Below are 22417 nucleotides of genomic sequence, written 5' to 3'. Positions count from 1 at the left end.
AGACTTGTGTTTGAATGTATAGCTGCATGACAGCAGAAAATAAAGGGAAAGTGAAGTTGATACTTGCCAGGCTAAGAGTGAAAAAGGCACTTCAACAGCATGTAAACCTCAGAGAACAATCTGAGAGCATTAATACATGGGGGCATCTTTAAAAGTCCCCATTCAATCAGAACCACAGAAAACAATGGAGAATATATGATCCCATGCAAAAAAAGAATACAGTATTTTGAATATTAGTTCCACATCATAAAAACAACCAAATAGGAGTAACAAAACTAATAATCACAACTCCTGGGGAAACTTTATTTCCAGAAATATCACATTCTATTAAATTTCAGTCTTAATGTTCTTCCTCAAGCCAAATACAGACAGAATTTTGCCCTGCTTCTTTGTAAAGAATCTACTATTTGGTGGTATTGGTGACAGAATCCATGGCTTGCACACGACAAGCAAGTGTTCTACGACTGAGCTAGAACCCTAACTCCTTTAAGAATCAGTTCCAAGGCCTGGAGAAACGGCTCAAAGGTTAAGAGCACCGGCTGTTCTTCCAAAGGTCCTGAGTTCAATTCCCAGCAACCACATGATGGCTTACAACCATCTAAAATGAGATCTGGTGCCCTCTTCTGGCATGCAGGCAGAATATTGACTAAATAATAAGTATATAATTTTTAAAAAAAGAATCACTTCCAAAAATAAATTATTAGTATCACACTTACTTTGTTTCTATGCTATTTTCTAGCTTCTCTTGGTCACTAAAAATGTCTGTTCTTGTAGATTTTTGTTTTTGTTTTCTTAATACAGGGTTTCTTTGTGTAGCTTTGTCCTGGACTCTCTTTGTAGACCCAGCTGACCTCAAACTCAGAGATCCACCTGCCTCTGCCTCCCAAGTGCTGGGATTAAAGGCATGCACCACCACTGCCTGGCTTGTAGCTTTATTTTATCTTCTCATATCTACCATTTTTTTTTCTTTAATACTAGAGAAAATTATTTCTAGCTAAGTGTGATGGCACATGCCTTTAATCCTAGCACTAAAGAAGCTGAGGCAGGTGTATCTCTGTAAGTTCAAGGCCAGCCCGCTCTACATAGTGAATTCTAGGACAGCCTGAGTTATATACAGAGACTTTTTTGGTTTTTGTGGGTTTTTTTTGTTGTTGTTTGGTTTGGTTTGGTTTGGTTTTTTGAGGCAGGGTTTCTCTATGTAGCCTTGGCTGTCCCAGATTCACTGGCCTTGAACTCACAGTGATCCAGCTGCCTCTGCCTCCTGAGTGCTGGGATTAAAGGCATGTGCCACCACGCCTGGCTTATGTAGAGACTTTTTTCTTTAAAAAACAAAAACAAAAACAAAAAACAAAAGGGGGGGGGATTATTTCTATATACCTTACCTCAAGTACTGGTCCAGCTCCAAGAATAATCTGTTCTACGCCACTGGCAAATCCTTTCTGACTGAGGGCAGTAAGGTGGTGAATAAGAAAGTTTGTGCTTTGCGTCTTCCCAGAACCACTCTCTCCTGAAATCACAATACACTGATTCTTTCTGCGCTGAAGCATAGCATGATAAGCTACATCTGCCACAGCATATATGTGGGGTTCAAGTTTTCCCAGCTGGTGGTTATCATACATTTTGACGTATTTAGGGTTATAAATAGGAAGAAATTTGAATGGGTTAATAGCTATTAGAATACTGCCAACATAAGTATAAATTTTTTCATGCTTAAAGCGATTCCGTAGGTTTTCTAAGAGAGTTTTCTCATTCAAATCAGGCAAGCTACATAAATCATCAAAGTCTTTCTGGTGAGGCTGTGGAAGAAAACCCCGTTCCATCATCCTGCGGCGTTCTTCGGTTACCCGTAGCCATGACTGGAGGCTACCATAATGGATTGATCCATCAAGGTTTTTTTCTCTCAGAAGAAAGCGGTAGTCCTCTCCACTCAAGCGATTTTCCAAAGCCATTCGGGGCCATAACATCATTCGTTGAACTGGACAGTCGGTTGGATTGAGTATCCATTCTTCTCCACCAAATTCCTTTACCTCTGCTAAAACATAGCATTTTGTTTTGTCTAAGTGAAGTCTGTTTATAAGAGAGTCAATCACCTCAGCAGCTGTGGAGTTTTTTCTGGCAGGAATTGGACAGTAAATTGTTCCTTCTGAAATTGTCCCAGGATATATTCGTAATGTGTGTTCATTATCCTCAAAGCGTCGTCTTCCTCCATCACTTACATTCATATTGGATCTTGTCCCATCAGAAAGGACAGTATGTATTCAGGACTGGGCAAACCATTTTCTTGGCAAAAAACCTGGAAAACAAAAAAATAGAAACACTGAGCAGTCATACTGAATATTGTTTTCTTTGCCCAAAAAATGAAAGCCTTAACAAGCATATTGACTATAGCTTTCTGAATACAAGCCCCCCTGCGCCCCACCCCCACCCCCGCATAAGAACAAGTATTAAGGGAAGTATGGCGGCACATGCTTGCAATACCAACACTGAGAGGTAGAGGCAGAGAAATTAAAAAGTACAAGGCCATCCTTTTTTATCTGGTAACTTGGTGGTCAGCCTGAGTTAACCAAGATCCTATTTCCAAGGGAGCAGGGAGGGGAAGTAGCAAGTATTGAAAATGGTCTCATTGAAGCCATACAACATTAAGTTTTATTGTCAAGGTACTGTCTAAAAACATCAAAATAAGCTGACCACAGTGGCACAAACCTTTAAACCCAGCACTTAGGAAGCAGAAGCAGGCAGATCACTGTGAGTTCGAGGCCAGCCTGGTCTACAAAGCGAGTTCAGGACAGCCAAGATAACATAGAGAAACCATGTCTCAAAATAATAATAATAGTAATAATAATAATAATAATGCACAAATATGAAAAAAACATGTAGCACTAATTTGTCATTCAGCAGTAATCCAATTAGTAAAAACAAATTACTTTTCTGCTATATCTTTGAAGAATCTCACTAAAGACTGAATTAAAGAGACAGAATAATTACACAAAGCTAATTAACATCTTTCACATAAACCCTTTTAAGGGTAACAGAGAAACAAGAATGAATGCCATCAATGAGAAACTCACTAAAACAGTAAAGGTAAGGGGGAAACAAAAATTAAAGTTATAAGCAAGAAATGAGTGAGGAACCTGCTATTTAGATATTTTCAAGGAATTCTGGCCCTGATTTAATAAGTTCAACTCAAAGATCGTAGCCTTAACTTTTTGAGCTAAGTTGACAAAATTATACATTAAGTACCATTACAAAATTTATTGTAACCCTGACCCTGCTCAGTCCTTCAGTGCTACTGGTTCTACTTTTATCAACTTGATTCCATTCTTAATATCCTTACAATTTCTAAATTTCCACATACACTACTTCCAGATTGATTACTTCAATTTTTTTTTAAGCTTTTAAAGAATCTTTTATTTTTTTAGTATGTGCATTACAGGAAACAAAACACAAGAATCCAAGAACTAAGTCACCCAGTCACAAGCAGCTCAGCTGGTGTGTCCTTCTAGATTCTGCAACTTGTACATACACTTGAGTAATTGAGATTACACAGCACATACCATGCTTTCCCCCACATTGTGAATATTCAACTAAAAACTCCACAGTACATGAGCACTCCCAAGAATACACCATGCCATCTCAATCTGTCAGACAAATTTGCAATCCTGTCTTCCTTGGCAAAAATTTCATAGAAGCCAGAAGAAAGCATTGTCCCTTGGACCTTGAGTCATAAGCAGTTGCATGCCACCAAACATGGGTAACGGAAATTACTATGTTCCACTGGAAGAATAACAAGCACTCTTGACCACTGAGCCATCCCTCTAGTCCCTAATATACTTTTTTTTTAAAGATTTATTTATTTATTATTATGTATACAGTGCTCTGGTTGCATGTACACCTGCAGGCCAGTAGAGGGCATCAGATCCCATTATAGGTGGTTGTGAGCCACCATGTGGTTGCTGGGAATTGAACTCAGGACCTCTGGAGGAGCAGTCAGTGCCCTTAACCTCTGAGCCATCTCTCCAGCCCCAATATACTCTCTTCTAAAACACAAAAAAATCAGTTACCTTAATCTTATGCTACCACATACTTTGCAAAGACCTCTGATCAAGAAGTTATCTTTACTTTTAACCTAGATGGCCTTTAAACAAATGAATACATAAAAGGTAGCCATGTATACACGGCTCAAATTCAACAAGTCTACAACAGCTACACACTTGCTGTTTTGTTCTATACACAGATAACAATTATCTTGAGGTTGATATTATGTTGATATATGCTTATTACCTGGCAAGTTTCCATAAATTATATATAACAGTTTCGGGTTGGATTTTTTCGTTTTTGTTTTGTTTTTTTCAAGACAGGGTTTCTCTGTGTAGTCGTGGTTGTCCTGGACTCACTTTGTAGACTAGGCTGCCCTGGAACTTACAGAGATCCAACTGCCTCTACCTCCGGAGTCCTGGAATTAAAGGCGTACGCCACCATGCCTGGCGCTGTTTCATGTTTTTAACCTTTAAGAACTAATATCACTATACTTAATAGTGTGCTGATCCATTCAAGTTCAGTAAATGCCAAATCATATCCCAGTACATAATTTTGCCCAATATTGCACATTTTCCTTTCAGTGAATACTGAAACTATTTCCAACACTACACTAAAACAGTAAGGTTAAGCTTTCGTATAGGTATCCTCATATATTTCTGCTAAACTTTCAAGCACTGCGCACAACAGTGAAAGATGTAATTTGGGGATACCTGTTAGCACTCAGGTATTAACAAAAACAAAACAAAATAAAACAAAAAAAACCACCTGTCCAAACAATAGTGAGTGTGAAAGAGTTCAAATTTTCTGCCTCCTTATCTAACATTAATATTGTCAAAATTGAGTGTCTAGCATTCTGAAGTATAATATGAAGTCTACTGACCAGGCTTTGTAGATAAAGGTGCTTATCCCCAAACCTGATGACCTGCGTTTGATGCCTAGAAAGCCACATGATAGAATGAAAGAACCAACTCATTTAAGTTGTCTGCTGATCTCCGTATGGGTGCTGTGATGCAACACACACCACCACCACCACCACCACCACCACAAGCAAAATAGATTTAAACGGGCTAGTTCATTTTATTTTGCATCTCTCAGATTATAATTAAGTCTGGGCCACTCTAATCTTTTCATTTGCCATTTCAGCTGCTGGTTTATTTATTTATTTATTTTTCCTTTATAAGTTGTCTTTTCCTTAATGAGCTTTTTAATATTTTTATTCTGAGTATCAATTAGTTTTCAGTTGTATATGCAGAACATATTTCATAACAACCAGTGGCTTAAGTTTTACTTATATTTTTATGTATTTATTTTATGAGTATGTGCCAAGGCAAACAGATGGTGATTATATGACAACTTGCACTTTGATGCTGCCTTGGCTTATAGATCAGTTCTATAAACAACTGACAACAAAGCTGAGCATGGTAGCACACATCTGCCAACACCAGCACTTGAGCAGGGACAGCAAAATCATTACAAGTTCAAAGCCAGCCTGGTCTAATACTGAGCCCTTGTTTCAAAAATAAATTTCTCAAAAAGAAAAATGACATCTTATTGACATTATCTCCCTTTCATGGGCATTATGTTGTTATACTTTTTAATTATATCTTTTACTTTTTTTTCCCCCGAGACAGGGTCTCTCAGTGTTAGCCTTGGCTGTCCTGGGCTCGCTTTGTAGACCAGGCTGGCCTTGAACTCACAGCAATCCACCTGCCTCTGCCTCCTGAGTGCTGGGATTAAAGATGTGCACATGTACCACCGTGCCTGCCTGTGTATCTTTCACTTCTAAAGTCTTCAATTTTCATATTCACTAGATCTTATGGTGCCCGCTTAAAATTCTTGTTTTAAGACCTATTACTTCCTTACTCATCCTTAAGAAGCCTAATCAGCCTAATACTTTCAGACTAATGTCATTCACATTACTTTTACTTTGTATCTTCCACAGCATTTATTACATGGTTTTGTATGTTTTAGAATCTAGCTTTGTGGGTACACTTCTTATACAGTATTTTTCATACAAACACACCAAATCTATTTATTGTTTTGTTATTGTTGTTTAGAGATTTTCTGGTTATTAGAGATAGGGTTTCTCTGTATAGCCTTAGCTGTCCTCGACTTGCTTTTGTAGACCAGGCTAGTATCGAATTCACAGAACTGCCTGCCTCTGCCTCCCTAATGATTGTTTTCAATAATAACAGGTGACACTGTCTAGCTTTTTAGATGATGATGTAGGTGCTTGGTGAATAAGAGCACTGGATTTCATGAAATAAATGCTACTAAATGCAAATGGACATTGGCTCTATCTTTCTCAAGTTTTGTTATAGTGTGTGTATGTTGGGCATTTGGAGAAAAAAGATGGCACATTAACACCAATGTTAGTTGGTATCCCTAAAATTTTGCGCAATTGGAGCTGAGTGATCTTATGGAATATAACCTAATAAATCTCAAACACTAAAAATATTACTTATTCTATGTGTATAATTGGAGGTAGGCATGTGCCAAGGTGTGCATGTGAATGTCAAAGGACAACTTGCAGAAGTCAATTCTTTCCTTCCATCATCTGGGTCTCAGGAATCAAACTCAGGTCATCAAACTCAACAGCAAATACCTTTTACCCACTCAGCCATTTCACCATTCATTCCTACCCAATTTCTTATTTGTTGTTGTTTTTATTTATTTATTCACTTTACATCCTGATTGTAGCCCCACCTCCCAGTTCTCCACACCTCTCCCACCACATTCTCCCTTTTCTTCTCCTCAGAGAAGGGGGAGGTTTCCCATCCTACCCAATGTCTTTAGTAAGAAGAAAATGAGTATTTTGTTGTTGTTGTTATTTCTTTTCTGAGTCAGTCTCCCTGTGTAACCTAGGCTGCCCTCAAACTTACAATATTCCTGTCTCAAGCTCCCAAGGGCTAAAATGAAAGGCATGTATCAGCTATGCTGGTGGATTAAATGCTTGAGAATCCTAAAAGGATCTCTAAATTAATAATAACGACAAAAGGGAAGTCAACATTGTAATACTGCCCAAAAGTACTAACAAAATCTTAACTTGCAATCCAAATTCAATAATTAACTGAAAAAAATCAATACCTTAATCAAGAGATCATTCACTAAATTAGCAAATTAATATATAAACTACATGATCACCTCATTAGATGAACAAAAGACCTTTAATAAAGTTCAACGTTCTTTCATGATGAAGGCACTGAAGAAACTAAGAATAGAGGCAACATAACAACATAATAAAGGATATAAATGGCACCTGTAGCCAACTGTGGTGATCTGAATGAGATGCCTCCTATAATATGTCTTGGGAATTTCAATACTTGATCCCCAGTTGATGTTCTTGGTGAAAGAAATTATGTCACTGGGGTGGGCTCTGATATTTCCAAAAAACAATTCATTCTCAGTGTGCCTCTCTGATTTCTGTTTGTGGATCAAAACGTGAACTCTCAGCTGCTGCTCCATCACCATGCCTGCCTGTTACTAGGATCCATGCTGTAATACTGATGGAGTTTTAACTTCTGGAACCAAAGACCCCAAATAAAGCCTTCCTTCTACAATTTGCCAAGGTCGTGGTGCTTTACGACAGCAACTGGTAGGTATCTAATACCAAACAAAGCAGGCTATTGTTATGACAGACCTGACCATGTGGTGTTTTGGATAAATGTGGAGGACTCTGGGACTTTAGACCAAAAAAGAAGTTGAAAGCTGTAAGCAAAGAGCTTCCAAGATTCCCGATGTGATGATGATGTACTCTTATTCCCCTGGAACAAAATCTCCAAATAAACTCTTCCTTCTTTAAGTTGCCTTGGTCACAGTGATAAACCACTAATAATAGGAAAATATCTAATACACCAGGATTACTCTCGATTGGGGAAAACCAAACCCATTTCCTCTAAAATCAGGAATGAGATAAGGATGTCCATTTTTTCCACTCTTACTTAATACAGTGCTTTAAAAAATCAAGCAAAGCACTAAAGCAAGAGAAAATAAAGAAACATAAATCAGAAAAGAACTCAAAGTATCCCTATACATAAGCAATATAATCCTGTACTTAAAAGACCCTAATAAGGTCTGGAGAGATGGCTCAGTGATGCCCCACAACCACATGAATCTGAGTTCTGGTCCCAGCACCCATATAACAGGCTGGGCGTGGTCCTGCACACACCTCTAACTCCAGTGCCACTGGAGAGGGAAGCAGGTAGAGACAGGAGGAGGCTGAGTCTTGCTGGCTGCCATGCTAGATGAAAAATGAGCTACAGGTTGAGAGAACCCTATGTCAAAGGAATATGGTGCACAGTAACAAGAGGACACTCAAAACCTCCCTCTAGCCTGCACACCAACACATACATACACACTCATGCACACACCATACACACAGAGACTCAGAAAGAAACAGAGAGCTAGGTGTGAGTTTGAGGCCAGTCTGGTCTACAAAGTGAGGCCAGGACAGCCAAGACTACACAGAGAAACTCTGTCTCCAAAAACTAAAAGGGGAGAGAGAGAGAGAGAGAGAGAGAGAGAAATATATATATGAATATGTATTTCCTGATACTTTAGGACTCCTTATTCTTTCTCTCAAGTTCCTACTCCACCTCCTTTTACCATGTGGCTGCTTACCAAACCTTCATGCCTAACTCAGAAAATCATGGTTTTCTCTATATCCTTCTTCCAAGCAGTTTTCTTGTCTTTGGACTTCTCTTTTAGACTGTAATAATAATTTGTCCTCAAGCTTTTTTAAAAGGGAAGCGGGGTTATACAGTAAATGTCAAACTATTACAACTATTGAAGTGAGCAACAGACCAGGACTGGGTAGAGCTTAGCATTTGTGAGGCAAGACAGGGTTAGAGTAGAAAGCAAGAAATGAAAAACAAAATTAGAAGTGAAGCAAAATTAGACAGTGACTTTCTTCATATTTTATTTTTATCCTAAAATTTATTTCAGATTACCCTGCACTTACTTAAGCACTTCTTCTGATGTGTCATAAGAATCAGAACTAGCCGGGCAGTGGCACACCTGTAATCCCAGCACTCAGGGAGGCAAGTCAGATGGGTCTCTGATTTAGAGGCCAAGTCTGGTCTACAAAGTGAGTCCAAGACAGCCAACGCTATACAGAGCCTGTCTCAGAAAATCATCATCATCATCATCATCATCATCATCATCATAACTATTAAAAATACATCCATAGCTACTCATGACTTCCATAAAGTCTGTGTATTTGGAAGTTTTGCTGAAGACAGACATACTTAACTGAGGCAGGACAATAAACGAGGAAAAATTACTGGGAGGGAGAAATGGAAAGAACCCACTCACCTTCGTATCTAGTTTGTGTTTCCAGCTGCCTAAGACTCAAAACACTTCTCAACAAATGAGATAGTGTTCATTTTCCTGAAGACATCTTAAATAATGATGTCTGAAACAATAAAATATGTTTGCTTGGAAACCAAATACCTGTAATCCTGAGTTTAACTGTATCAGTACACCTCTCTTATTCCTAAACCCACACAATATGCCTCATAGTCACCTTACAATTTCACTTACAAAAGAAAAAAAATTTAAAGTTTTTCTAGACAGAGTTTCTCTGTGTAACAGTTCTGGCTGTCCTAGACTAGGCTGACCTCAAACTCACAGAGATCTGCCTGCCTCTGCCTCCCGGATGCTGGAATTAAAGTGGTGGGCCACCGCACCCGGATACAAAAGCAAAATCTTTAAGTGATGCATGTACTTAAGAAAAGTAACCTCATAGCTTTTACTTAATTTTAAATTCTAGCTTTGGAAGTTTGCTTAATCTTTACACTGTGTAAATTACATTCTTGGAAACTTGTATACAATTACATATACACACAGTTATTATAAAGATACTGAAAGTATCCTCTCTCTAGAAGCTTAAACCAATGGCTCAAGGGATGTAATGTATACTTCATACATGTCCCTTTCACTAAATGCCTGTACATCTTCAAATCTAAAGCATATTTGCACCCTTACTTATCTCTACTTATTAAATTCACTAACTTTGCAGTAGTCTATGGCAGAGCCAAAAATTCAGCGCTACTTTAGTGGGATCCGTAAGAATGTGAAATTCTTCAAGCTACTGGGGTCAATACCAAGCTGTCTACTTGCCAACACTGTCTATAAAATAAGCATCAAAACATTAATATTCAGCATCATATGGTTTTTCTGTGGAACACATGCTTCCATAATGGAGTTGTCCGCATGTGGCTTTTCAGATGTGTACTGTTAATCAGTTCAACAATTTAAGAGGTATACTTATAAACTCACATTTGCATATTCTATATACATATATATACATACACACACACACATATAACTGCGAGAGTTGTTCAGAGTCATATGAGCTGACTGCTTAACAAACCACCTTAATCTACTTTGGAGTAAGTCTCAAGTACCATTTTTATTGCTTGTTTTTCTGACCTTTCTCCCCCTACCCCACCCCACTCCCCAACCCCCGCCACGACCCCAGACAGGGTTTCTCTGTGTAGCCTTGGCTGTCCTGGACTCACTTTGTAGACCAGGCTGGCCTCGAACTGAAGAGATCCACCTGCCTCTGCCTCCCAAGTAATGTTCTTTATTTTTGCTCAGTTCTTTCACACACTCAACATTCCAAGACTCAACAAAAAAGCATGGAACGGGATATGATGGGCAAAACAAGGAAAGAAATTAACTAATTTCAGAAAGTACTTTTCTGTAAAAGACAGGATAATAGCAAATATTTTACACTTTGGGGAACAGAGTCTTTTACGCTAAGGTTTTTCTTTGTTTTTTGTTTTACAGCCCTTAAAAAATATGAAAACTACTTTCAGCTCTCAGACAGGACAAAATCAGGCCACCATGGGGATTCAGCTAGTAGGCAACAGTTTACCTATCATTATCCTAAGGAACTCCGGCTTGCTATTTTATTATCAGGGGATTCAGCAGCTTCTCCAAGGCAGTAAAGCCTACAAGGCATGGATGAGCCAAATATATACTAACACATGGAGAAATGCTTCATGCTAAGAGGAATGAAGAAGACAAAATGCCTCAACCGAAAACAAATTTGAAACTCAGAGAAATGAAAAGGAATCACTGTGGTTTCAAGCCACGGAGAAAAGTAATGAAATGATGAAGTCAGACATACTAAGAGATCAGATTACACAGTACCATATAGTCTGGGGTTCCAGTCTAAATATAAAAGAGGTCACCAGAAAGATGGCTCAAGATGAGACCCAGATGGTGGAAGGATCCTGTAAGTTGTCCTCCGAACGCTACCTGTGTGCCCATAGCACATGTGCGCACCTGCGTGCGAGCGCGCACACGCGCGCGCGCGCGCACACACACATACACACACATACACACACACACACACACCGGAGGGGGGGGGGGGGGTGTACTTGGCCAGCCTGGTCTACAAAGCCAAGTTGAGAACAGCCAAGGCTACAGAGAGAAACCCTGTCTTGAAAAAAACAAAAACAAAAAAGAAGGAAGAGTTTCTGATTTTGTTGCTTTTTGTTCTTATTTACTTTTTAAGGCAGTCTGGCTATCCTCAAATGCTATGGATTGCCTTGAATTTCCGATCCTCTTGCCTCCATTTCCCAAGTGCTGGGATTACAGGCATGTACCACCACACAGCTATTTTTCTGTTCTATAAAAAAAAATAATAATAATGAGGCCTATAAAGATGGTCTTCGTATAGAGTACTTCCTATTCTTCCAAGGGGACTAGGGTTCAAGTCCCACACTAAGCAGCTCACTACCATCTGTAACTAACTCCAGCTTTAGGGGATCTGATCCACTCTTCTGCTTTTGACAGGCTACCCAGGAATGTACATGGTATACAGACATACATGTAAACAAAATGCCTATATGAATAAGATTTTAATTTTAAAAAGATAATGATATATAGTTAATAAATAAATAGTAAGAAATAATCCACTTGGGAAGTGAGATGATTGGTCCAAGTGCTTTCCCATGCAAACTAAGAACCCGAGTTGGGATCTGAAGACCCAATATTTAAAAGGCAAGAGACTGCCTGTAGCTCCCCCAGACCTAGAAAGGCCGAGAAAAGAAGATCCCTGAGGCTTACTGGCCGACCAGTCGAGCTAAAATGGTGATCTCTAAGTTCAGTGAGAGAATCTGTGTCAAAAAAAGGTGGAGGGATGGCGGGCGTGGTGGTGCATGCCTTTAATCCCCACGAGACGCAGAGACAGGATCTCTGAGTTCAAAGCCAGCCTGGTTTACAAATCGAGTCCTAGGACAGCCAAGGCTACCCAGAGAAACTCTGTCTCAAGAAAAAAAGAAATCACAAACAAAAAAATAATTAGGTACTATAATCATTGTATCTTATACATTCTCTCATAGTGAGCTTGTTTCATTGAGCCTACATATCCTTTCACTCCTGTCTCAATAGAATGTATCTTTAAATACAGTAAGGCGATAATCTCTGAAAAAACTGACCAAAAGCTGGGAGTAATATACATGCCTATAATCATGGGACTCAAGAGACTGCTTTATGAGGATCATAAGCATAAACTGAACTACTGAAAGAAAAATATAGCTTAGGAAGAGCGACACTTTGAAACAAACACATGAGTATGGCTAGGATGAACTGTTTAGCAATATTTGACATGACAATTTCACAGCAAAGCCCTTGGGGACTTAAAAAATGTATTAACATACAGTAATCTTTCCCTAGTTGGACAACATTTACAAGTAAAACTGAGGTGGGTACTAATGAAAGAAACCATCAAGAAATGACAACACTGACAGGGAGAATGTGAACTAACTCACTACTACAGTTTAACAAATCCAAAAGCATTCCATGACATTTTTAGAAAGACAGGTAGAAAGCAGTAACTGTGGAATGTGATGTACTTACCTAACTTGAAATGCTATTTGATCAAAATCTAGCTAGTTCCAAAGTCATTAAGGTTTTTGTGAAGTCCATTCATAGAGTGAATGTATTGTTTTTGTAGATAATATGGTCTCTACCCCAACTACTGAGTCTGCCTTTGCATGATGAAAGCAGCCATAAACAAAAGTTTACCTGTGCACTAGCTTCTAGCTGCAGTGATGCTCTGATAATCATGGAGCTCATCAGAACATCAGTGCACCCAAACAGCAAAGGAAAACTGTTTCACATCACTTGCCTTTCTAAAACCTGAAATCTCATGGGAAAAATAACTAACAGAAAGGAAGGTTTGACAAGGCATTATTACTGTACTTTAATAATAATAATAATAAATTAACCATAAACTCTTGTAGCTTCTATCATCTTCAATGGAAATGGGGTGGGGGCAGAATACTTAAGCAATTATTAAGTGCATAGTAGTAGCTTTTGAATCTAGACAAATTAAGAAACTAATGAAATACCGTTCTAATCTGAATACAGATCAAAACAAAATATCTCATTTATAGAAGATAAAGAAAGAGCTGAATAAACTACAAAATCAAAATTGTAAAACTCATCTGAGAGCAGAGAATAAAAAAAAAAATCTAAACAAGCTCAAATCCAGACAGGAACACACCCTTTCTAGGTAAACAGTAAAATTACTACCTTCAACTCTTAAACTCAAGGTGAGCACAGGGGCTAGCAATCAACCCTCAGACCAACATGACAGACTAAAATTCAGGAGTTCCAGAAGCAAAGCTACCAAAACATAAACTAAAAAGTCTTCCCAATGGAGCAACCAGTCTACGGCCACACCACTCTGAACTGATTCCACTGTGTGACCTTGGAAACTAAGTAGAGTCAGGCCTGGCTAGTACTTGGATTGGAGTGTAAATCCTTGCATACCAATCAAAGAGTGGACAAGGAATAAAAAGTAATCCTGGACTGAAAAGCCAACAACAGATGCATAAAGCAAAACTAGCACAACTTAAATAGCAAATTTTGTTACAAAGTGGAAATTGAATCTACATAACATAAATTAAAACCAAACTAACTATAGTTATAACACACTTATAAGACAACTCCAGGTCAAAAATAAATAAAATACATTAGCTTAAAACCCTTTTAGTTGAATTAATACGCTTTTTTCCAAGAAACAACAGTTAGAAATTTCACTCTCATTGTTCTTAGCATTTATAACATTCATATACAGTAATTACAGGGTACCTAAGGAATCACGAAAGTGTGATGCAGAATCAAGAGAAAAAGGCAAAGCCACTGATAAATCAAATGACTTTAAAAAATAAGTCTCACAACAAATATTTTTTATGTACCACCAGAAAAAGGAAACGATTTGATATATTTTAGCAGAGGAGTATAAGTTTAAGTAAAAGAGCCAAAGAGTAAGATACAGCCAAAAATATACAGTTTTAAGATGAGCCTGTTCTACATGAACAAGTTCTAGGACTACATAGAGAGACTCTGTCTCCCAAAAAAAAAAAGTGTAGAGGAATGTCTTGAGTGGATGTAACAACTGTCAATAAAGCGCTGTTTATCCAATCAGCTGGGCAGAAGGACAGGAAGTAGAAAGCGGGACTTCTGGAGAGGGGGCCGAACCAAGATTGAGAGTTGAGAGAAGGAAGATGGTTGACAGTTGAAAGGGAAGGAAAGAGAAGTCTCCGAGGATCACAGAGTTAAGTGCTTGGGATATATGTATGTGATGAGGTTTGGAATAGTTTATGTTAGTTTACCAGATTTGTACCAGTTTAGATTCTGCCCAGCGTAGTGCTGGCAGCTTTAAAGTACATTTCAGTCTCCCTGTGTCAGTTATTGGCTTCATATTGACTGACATTTTACTGTAACAAGAAAGAGAGAAAGAATATTTAAGATGAAAAGTTTACTGAACAGGCTTAACCAGACACACGCACGCACACACACACACTATAAGTTCAAATTCAAAAAGCAATGGACAGTATCTAGAATAAAGCATAGAAACAAACAAAAGGGGGTAATGATCAGAGTGAGACTGGTGAGACAGTTCCAAAGCATCTGAAAAGAAAAAAATAAAGGTAACGCGGAACAGCACTGAAGAAACTTTGTAGAACGTTTTCAAAATTCATACATAAACCCACAGGTCTAAAACCCAGCAAAACAAAAACAAACTAAATAGGTAAAGTGTGCTTTTCTGTGGAAAAATCAAAGGTTTAAAAAAAAAAACTTGGGTGCTGAACAATGGAGGACTGGAGTTCAATTCCCAGGCACACAGATGGAGGTTCACAACTGTCTGTAACTCCAATTCCAAAGGATCAACACCCTCTTCTGGTCTCTGCAAGCATCAGTAATGAATGCAATAAACAAACATACCATTAGGCAAAACACCCATACATATAAAACAGTATTTTTAAGAGAAAAATAATGTGCTGGGCATGGTGGCACACGCCTTTAATCCCAGCACTTGGGAGGCAAAGGCAGGGGGATCTCTGTGAGGGTTTCTCTGTGTAACAACCATGGCTGTCCTGGACTCACTTTGTAGATCAACTGGACTCAAACTCACAGAGATCCGCCTGCCTCTGCCTCTTAGTGCTGGGACTAAAGGCGTGCACCACCATGCTCAGCTGTACATTAAGTATCTCTACAATGCAAATTTTACACAAATTGATCTACAGACTCAATATAATCCCAAGCAATACCTCATCAAAACAGGGCCTACAGTAACTAACTATAATTCATTACTTGGGAGCCTGTGTGGGAAGTTTAATGCCCAAATAGACTACAGGATAAGTCTAAGGCATCCAAACAACATAACAAAACCATCTCAAACAGAAAAATAAAATAAAATAAAATAAAATAAAATAAAGGTCTGGAGGTATAATTCAGTGACACTGTTGACCTAGTATGTTCAAAGACTTTGGGTTCAATCCCTAGCATTGAAGGGGGAAACATTTACTTTCTGGATATGGACAAACTTATTAGGAAGTTCTTTTAGAAAGAAGCCAGGAATGGTGGTGTACATTCAAAATTCCAGTACTTGGAAAGTAGAAGAAGATGATTCAGGAGTTAAAGGCCAGCCTCCATTATATAACAAGTTCAGGGCCAGTCTTGGCTACAAGAGACCCTAACTTGGAAAAAAAAAAAAGGTAAAAGATTAAAATTAGCTAACACCATAATAAAAGAAAACAAGACTAGATACCACAGAATTTAATATAAAAGCTAATAAAAGCAAGCTAATAAAATACTGCCCAAGTAGGTCAATGGCACAGAAAAGAACCCCTGAAACAGAACCACACAAGTAACATTCAAGCAAGTTTTGATAGACAAAAGGAAAGGTGTTGAATAACATACAAAAATGTAAACCCCTAAAGCATAACAGCATAAGGGGACTCCCCCAGTGAGTGTAAGTTTAATAGTGATTTTTTAGATTACACCAAAAGCACAACCGTGAAAGATGCACTTGGTCAATAGAACTTCATTAAAATTAACTTATATTCTTTTTTTCTTTTTCTTTTTCTTCTTTTTTGGTTTTTTTTTAAGAGAGAGTTTCTCTGTGTAGCCTTGGATGTCCTGGACTCACTGTGTAGACTAGGCTGGCCTCGAACTCACAGAGATCCGCCTGCCTCTGCCTCCCGAGTGCTGGGATTAAAGGTGTGTGTCACCATGCCCAGCTAATTTATATTCTTTTTTAAATCTTATTTATTTATGTATATGAATATCCTATCTGCATGTACATCTACATGCCAGAAGAGAGCATCGTATCTCATTATAGATGGGCGTGATCCACCATGTGGTTGTTGGGAATTGAATTCAGAACCTCTGGAAGAGCAGCCAGTGCTCTTAACCACTGAGCCATATCTTCAGCCCTAAAAACTTATATTTTGCCAAAAACACCATTTAAAAATTTAAATGTAAGTCTGAACCAGAAAAAAAATTTCCTCTAAAAACATACATACTCTAAAAGACCAGTACTCAAAACATTTTTTAAGAAACCAAAACAAACAAACAAACAAACAAAAAACCTAAAACTCAACAAAAACAATCTACTAATAATGTGCAAGTACGGGGATCTGAATGCTCCCATTTTTAAAAAGACATATAGAGCCAGGCGTGGTAGCACATGCCTTTAATCCCAACACTTGTGAGGCAGAGGCAAATAGATCTCCATGAGTTGGAGGCCAGCCTGGTCTACAAAGCAAGTCCAGGACAGCAAGGGCTACACAGAGAAACCTTGCCTAAAAACAAAAGAAAACAAAACAAACAAACAAACGAAGACACATAGATGGTAAATAAGCATGCATCATTTGAAAAAAATAAAACTCTGGGAGTGTACCACATAACTATTAGATAGTAAAATTCCAAAGCAACAACACTAGCAAATACTAGTAAAAATTGGGCTGGTACTAGACATGAAAAGGGCATGAGCACTAGGGAAGAGAGAGTGGCGGCTTCTTAGACACTTGGTCCATGTATCCAGGTAATCTTCCTTCTCAGTATCTACCCACCTGCCTCTGCGTCCTGAGGGCTGCCTATGCCACCACACCTGGCCCAACAGTAATAAAACTTACATAAATCCAAAGAACCCAAAGATAACCTATATTTCTACAATTTAAAAAATGTAAAAGATATTATTTACCTATAATTAGACAATAATATCTTGAAGATACAGCTATTTCTAGCTGGATCCAAAAATGTGATTTATATATAGGGCTAGAGAGATGGCTCCCTGGATAAAGTTCTTCTTGAGCAAGCATGACTACATGATTTCACACCCCCAGAACCAAAATAAAAAGCTGGCCAAGGCAACATGCATCTGTAACAACAGTTCTGAGGGAAAGCTCAGAAAAGGCTGTAGAGGCAGGAAAATCATCAAGTCAAGGTCATCTTCAACTATACAGCACGTTTGAGGCCAGCCTGAGCTTTTTCTTTAAGGGGTAGGAGGAAGGGGGCGGGAGCGAGGGGCAGAAACAAATATAGGTACTACAAATATAACAATCAGTGAAATAGGGGCTGAAGAGATGGCTCAGAGGTTAAGAGCACTGTCTGTTCTTCCAAAGGTCCTGAGTTCAATTCCCAGCAACCACATGATGGCTCACAATCAGTGAAACAAAGACAGAACCCTTAACAGAAAAAAATTAAGTAAACAACTTGAACAGGTAATTTTCAAAAAGAAATTCAAATAATGAGGCACATACATGCCTGTATCTCAGCACTCAAGAAGCTGAGGCAATAGTATCTGGAGTTCTAAACTAATCTAGGCCTCAGAGCCTGTTTAAGATAAACTGCCTGGCCCAGTGTGGTGGTACAAGCCTTTAATCCCAGCACTGAAAAGGAAGGCAGAAACTAATGGATCTGTGAGTTCAAGGCCAGCCTGGCCCAGGACAGCCAGAGCTGTTGTACAAAGAAACCTTGTCTCAGAAAACCTTAAAAAAAAAAAAAAAATCAGCTGCCTAACTACACAAGACTATCTTTAAAAAATAAAAAAATAAAAAATAAATTTAAAAAAAAGAGCCTGGTGTGATCGCACACACTTTAGTCTCAACACTAATGAGTCCAGTACAGCCAGGGCTATGCAAAGAAACCCTGCCTCAAGAAAACAAAACAAAAGGTAGAAAAGATGTCCAGTTTCAATAATAATAATGGAAATGAAACATTAAATCATGAGATACTATCAGTTGGCAAAAATTAAAGAATCTAGAATATCTAGTGTTGAGGTGGATACAGACTACACACTATGTTGGTAAAAGTTAAAACTAAAACCTGTCATCATCTAAATTTTAATTTGTTCATTCTTTGTGATCTATCTACTCTTGTGAGCAATTCTGCCCACACGCATTTTGAAAAATATCTGCAAACACCATGTGCTATCACAAGATATAAGCATACTCACCATTCTATCGTTTGTGTGTCTCATAAGAACAAGAAATTGAAATCAATGCAAATGTTCATGAAAACTAGAATGGGTAATTAGCATAATGGATAGATTTACAATGAAACCTAATTATGACTAAAACAGTCTTTAATTTTGCAATTATTATGATGACCTCAAATCTTATTTAGTTAGTTTTTTGAGACTGGGTTTTCTCTGTATACCCTTTGCTGTGGTTAATAAAAAATTGTTCAAGGGGGCGGGAGAAGCCTCAGGTAGGGACCAGAGGAAGAAGGGAGAGGAGGAGGCCACCGTAAGGTCACAGAGATTCAGCAGAAGACTAAGGTGAGACAAGACGGCAGGTAAAAGGGCAGGTGGCTGGGAAGCCGCCAGGCTGATGCAGACAGGCTAGAATAGGTGAGTATCAGCTCAGTTATGTAGTGCTTGTTGAACAAATCTAATAGATCTCTGTGTCAATTTTTTGGGACCTAGGGCGGGTATTAGGAAAGGCCCTTACTATTGCCATATTTTGACAGCCTTAGTCTTGCCAATTAGGCTAAGCTACACAGCCAGAAACACCTCAAGAGTCTCCACCACCCCTGTGCTGGAATTACAAGTTCATACTACCTTTTTTTTTTAAGACAATAAATATATCCTTACTAAAATACACTCTACTGACAAAAAGAAAAAGAAACTTCAACATTACTAAGTACATTATTTTGAAACTACAGAGAATGAACAATTAGGGCTGAAGAGATGGCTCAGGGGTTATAAGAGCACTGGCTGCTCTTCCAGAGGACCCAGGTTCAATTCCCAGCACCCATATGGCAGCTCACAATTGTCTGTAACTCCAAGATCTGACACTCTCACACTGACATACATGTAGACAAAACATCAATGCACATGAAATGAAAATAAAGTTTTTTTCTTAAAAATTGGCAATTATTGAACCATTAAAGAACAGTGTCAAAGTATAACTTCCATAAGTTAGTGTGCTTGATTGTAGGAGTAAAAAGCAGTAGTTTTCAAATGCAAAATCATAGCAAATACTACCTTAAACCCTGCCAAACTTGAATCACTAATAGTGGGACACCATGAAGCACAAACACAATAAATTAACTTCTGGAGAAGTATTATTGTTCTAAAGAATTAGTAATGGTAAATTAGTAATGTAACAAATATCTATGCTTAACAAATATTTTCTAGGCTGAGCATGGTGGTACATGCCAGCACTCGTGAGGTAGAGACAGGTGGATCTCTGAGTTCCAAGGCCAGCCTTGTCTACGAATGGAGTCCAGGACAGCCAGGGCTATACAAAGAAACCATGCCTTGGGGGAGAGGGGAATAACAACAACAAAAAAGTATCCCTGAGCCAGGGAAATGGCTCAGTAGGTAAAGGTGCCTGCTACCAAGCAAGGCTACCTGACTTCCAACCTCAGGACCCACATGGTAGAAAGAGAAAATCAACTCACACAAGCTTCCTCTGACCTCCACACTTACACATATACATACACAAAATAAGTATTTTTGAAATATTTTCCAAAGTATTTTGAAGCAGACTTCTCATGACATTTGTCACTTACTTTCAAGAAGTTCAGCAGCTGGGCAGTAGTGGTGCACACCTTTAATCCCAGCACTCCAGAGGCAGAGGCAAGTGATCTCTGAGTTAGTGGACAGATTTTTTTGTTTTCCTTTCTCTTTTGGTTTCTCTGTGTTGTCTTGGCTGTCCCAGACTCGCTTTGTAGACCAGGCTGGACACTACCACACCCAGTTGAGGCCCAATATTTTTTTGTTTTATTCCCCCTCCCCTGAGGCATGATTTCTTTGTGTAGACCAGGCTAGCCTACAGAGCGAGTTCGAGGACACCCAGGGTTACACAGAGAAACCCTGTCTTGGAAGAGGAAAAAAAAGTTCAACAAAATATGAACATACATGAAAAACAATCCTGTAAATCACAGCACAATGGAAACAAACAGTGCTAACCTTGTATACAGATTGCAGATATGTTCCACCTTTTTATTCGATTTTTTAAACTTTTCAATGTGAGTAACTTTAATAAAAAAATTAATTTAAAAAAAAACCCAGATGGTGGTAGCTCACACCTTTAATCTTGGCACTACATGGGGGTGGGGAGTGTGAACGGACAGTGGGAAGGGGCAGAACTAAAAGAAAATAAAGTTGCAAACATTAAAAAATGATTGAAAAATCACTTATGAGGCGGGCGTGGTGGCGTACACCTGTAATCCCAGCACTCAGGAGGCAGAGGCAGGCAGATCGCTGTGAGTTCAAGGCCAGTCTGGTCTACAAAGCAAGTCCAGGAAAGCCAGCGCTACACAGAGAGACCTTGTCTTGAGAGAAAAAAAAAGGAGAAAGAAAAGAAAGAAAGAAAGAAAGAAAGAAAGAAAGAAAGAAAGAAAGAAAGAAAAAATCACTTATGAAGATGTCAACAGTCTCCAGGAGAACATTCCCCCTTGCGTTAAAAAAAATAAAAAGCTGGGCAGTGCTAGTGCACACCTGTAATCCCAGCACTCCAGAAGCAGAGGCAGGCAGATCACTGTGAGTTAGAGGCCAGCCTGGTCTACAAAACGAGTCCAGGACAGCCAGGGCTACAGAGAAACCCTGTCTTGAAAAATCAAAAAAAAAAAAAAAAAAAGCAAACAGAGATTACTCAGCCCACTATCAGATGATCAATAAAGTAAGCAAATTTTAAACAAATACTTAACACACTACAAACAGCAATAGTACTAAAATCTGTCAATGATTTAAGGAATGTCTGGCATTGCCAAACTGAACACATCCTGTAATGATACCTCATCCAAAATATATCCTAATATCCATTAATCCTTTATACTGAGATAACACAAGAAAAGCCCCAGTTTCAGCAGGAATCTCACTTCAAAATAGCCGTGGCTGGCCTGGACCAGGCTGACCTCAAAACTTGTAGGAATCCATCTACCAAGTGCTAGGATTAGAAATACATAGCACCATGCCCACCCAAGCAACACATTTCTTTCAAATATTTTGAACTGCAATATATGGTAATTGAAAGACAGCTTTTCAATTACCCTATTATTTTCTTCTGTTGACAAAAATAAAAAAACAAAAATAGCAAGTGTGATTAGCCACCTAGATCCTAATAAAATTCTTTTGTGGACAAGGTTTCTCTGGATAGCCCTGGCTGTCCTGGAACTCTCTATGTAGACCAGGCTGGCCTTGACCTCACAGAGATCCACCTGCCTCTGCCTCCGCAATGCTGGGATTAAAGGCGTTGGGCATCAAGCCTTGCCCTAATGAAATTCTTAAACATTACAGGAGACTGTTAAACTGAAGAAAGCTTTTACATACTCAACTCTAGCCAGTCTCTGTGACATTCCCTTGTAATCCCAACTGCTATGACCCAGGAAGCTTGTAAACAGCCTTAATAACCTTGTGAGGAAAAAACACTATCACCGTACAAGAGATAAGCATCCTGAATCTCTCTTGTGGTCAGTGACTTACTCAAACATAAGGGTCAGCTCTTAAGTGATGTGACTGGAATTTGAAAACAAATCTGTTGAAAATCCAGGTTTAAGAGTCCACATTCTGGGCCTGGAGAGATGGCTCAGTGGTTAAGATCACTGGCTGCTCTTCCAGAGG

The 22417-nt window shown here is 38.7% G+C and overlaps 1 protein-coding gene across 6 annotated transcripts in view; it reads right to left on the bottom strand.

Annotated features, from left to right (window-relative positions):
- The window catches only part of MYO9A (myosin IXA), a 173646-nt gene that overhangs the window by 143127 nt on the left and 8102 nt on the right, over window positions 1-22417 (bottom strand). For all 6 annotated transcript variants that reach the window (XM_084782524.1, XM_084782527.1, XM_084782526.1 and 3 more), the window contains exon 2: window positions 1383-2293. In XM_084782524.1, the coding sequence (XP_084638650.1) occupies window positions 1383-2222 (840 nt within the window). In that variant the 5' untranslated portion in view covers window positions 2223-2293. The remainder of the gene's footprint in view (window positions 1-1382; window positions 2294-22417) is intronic.

This window comes from Acomys minous (genome assembly GCF_964271855.1).
Source record: "Acomys minous genome assembly, chromosome: 5".
NCBI classification, from domain to species: domain Eukaryota; kingdom Metazoa; phylum Chordata; class Mammalia; order Rodentia; family Muridae; genus Acomys; species Acomys minous.
This window is presented reverse-complemented; position numbering and strand designations above follow the sequence as displayed.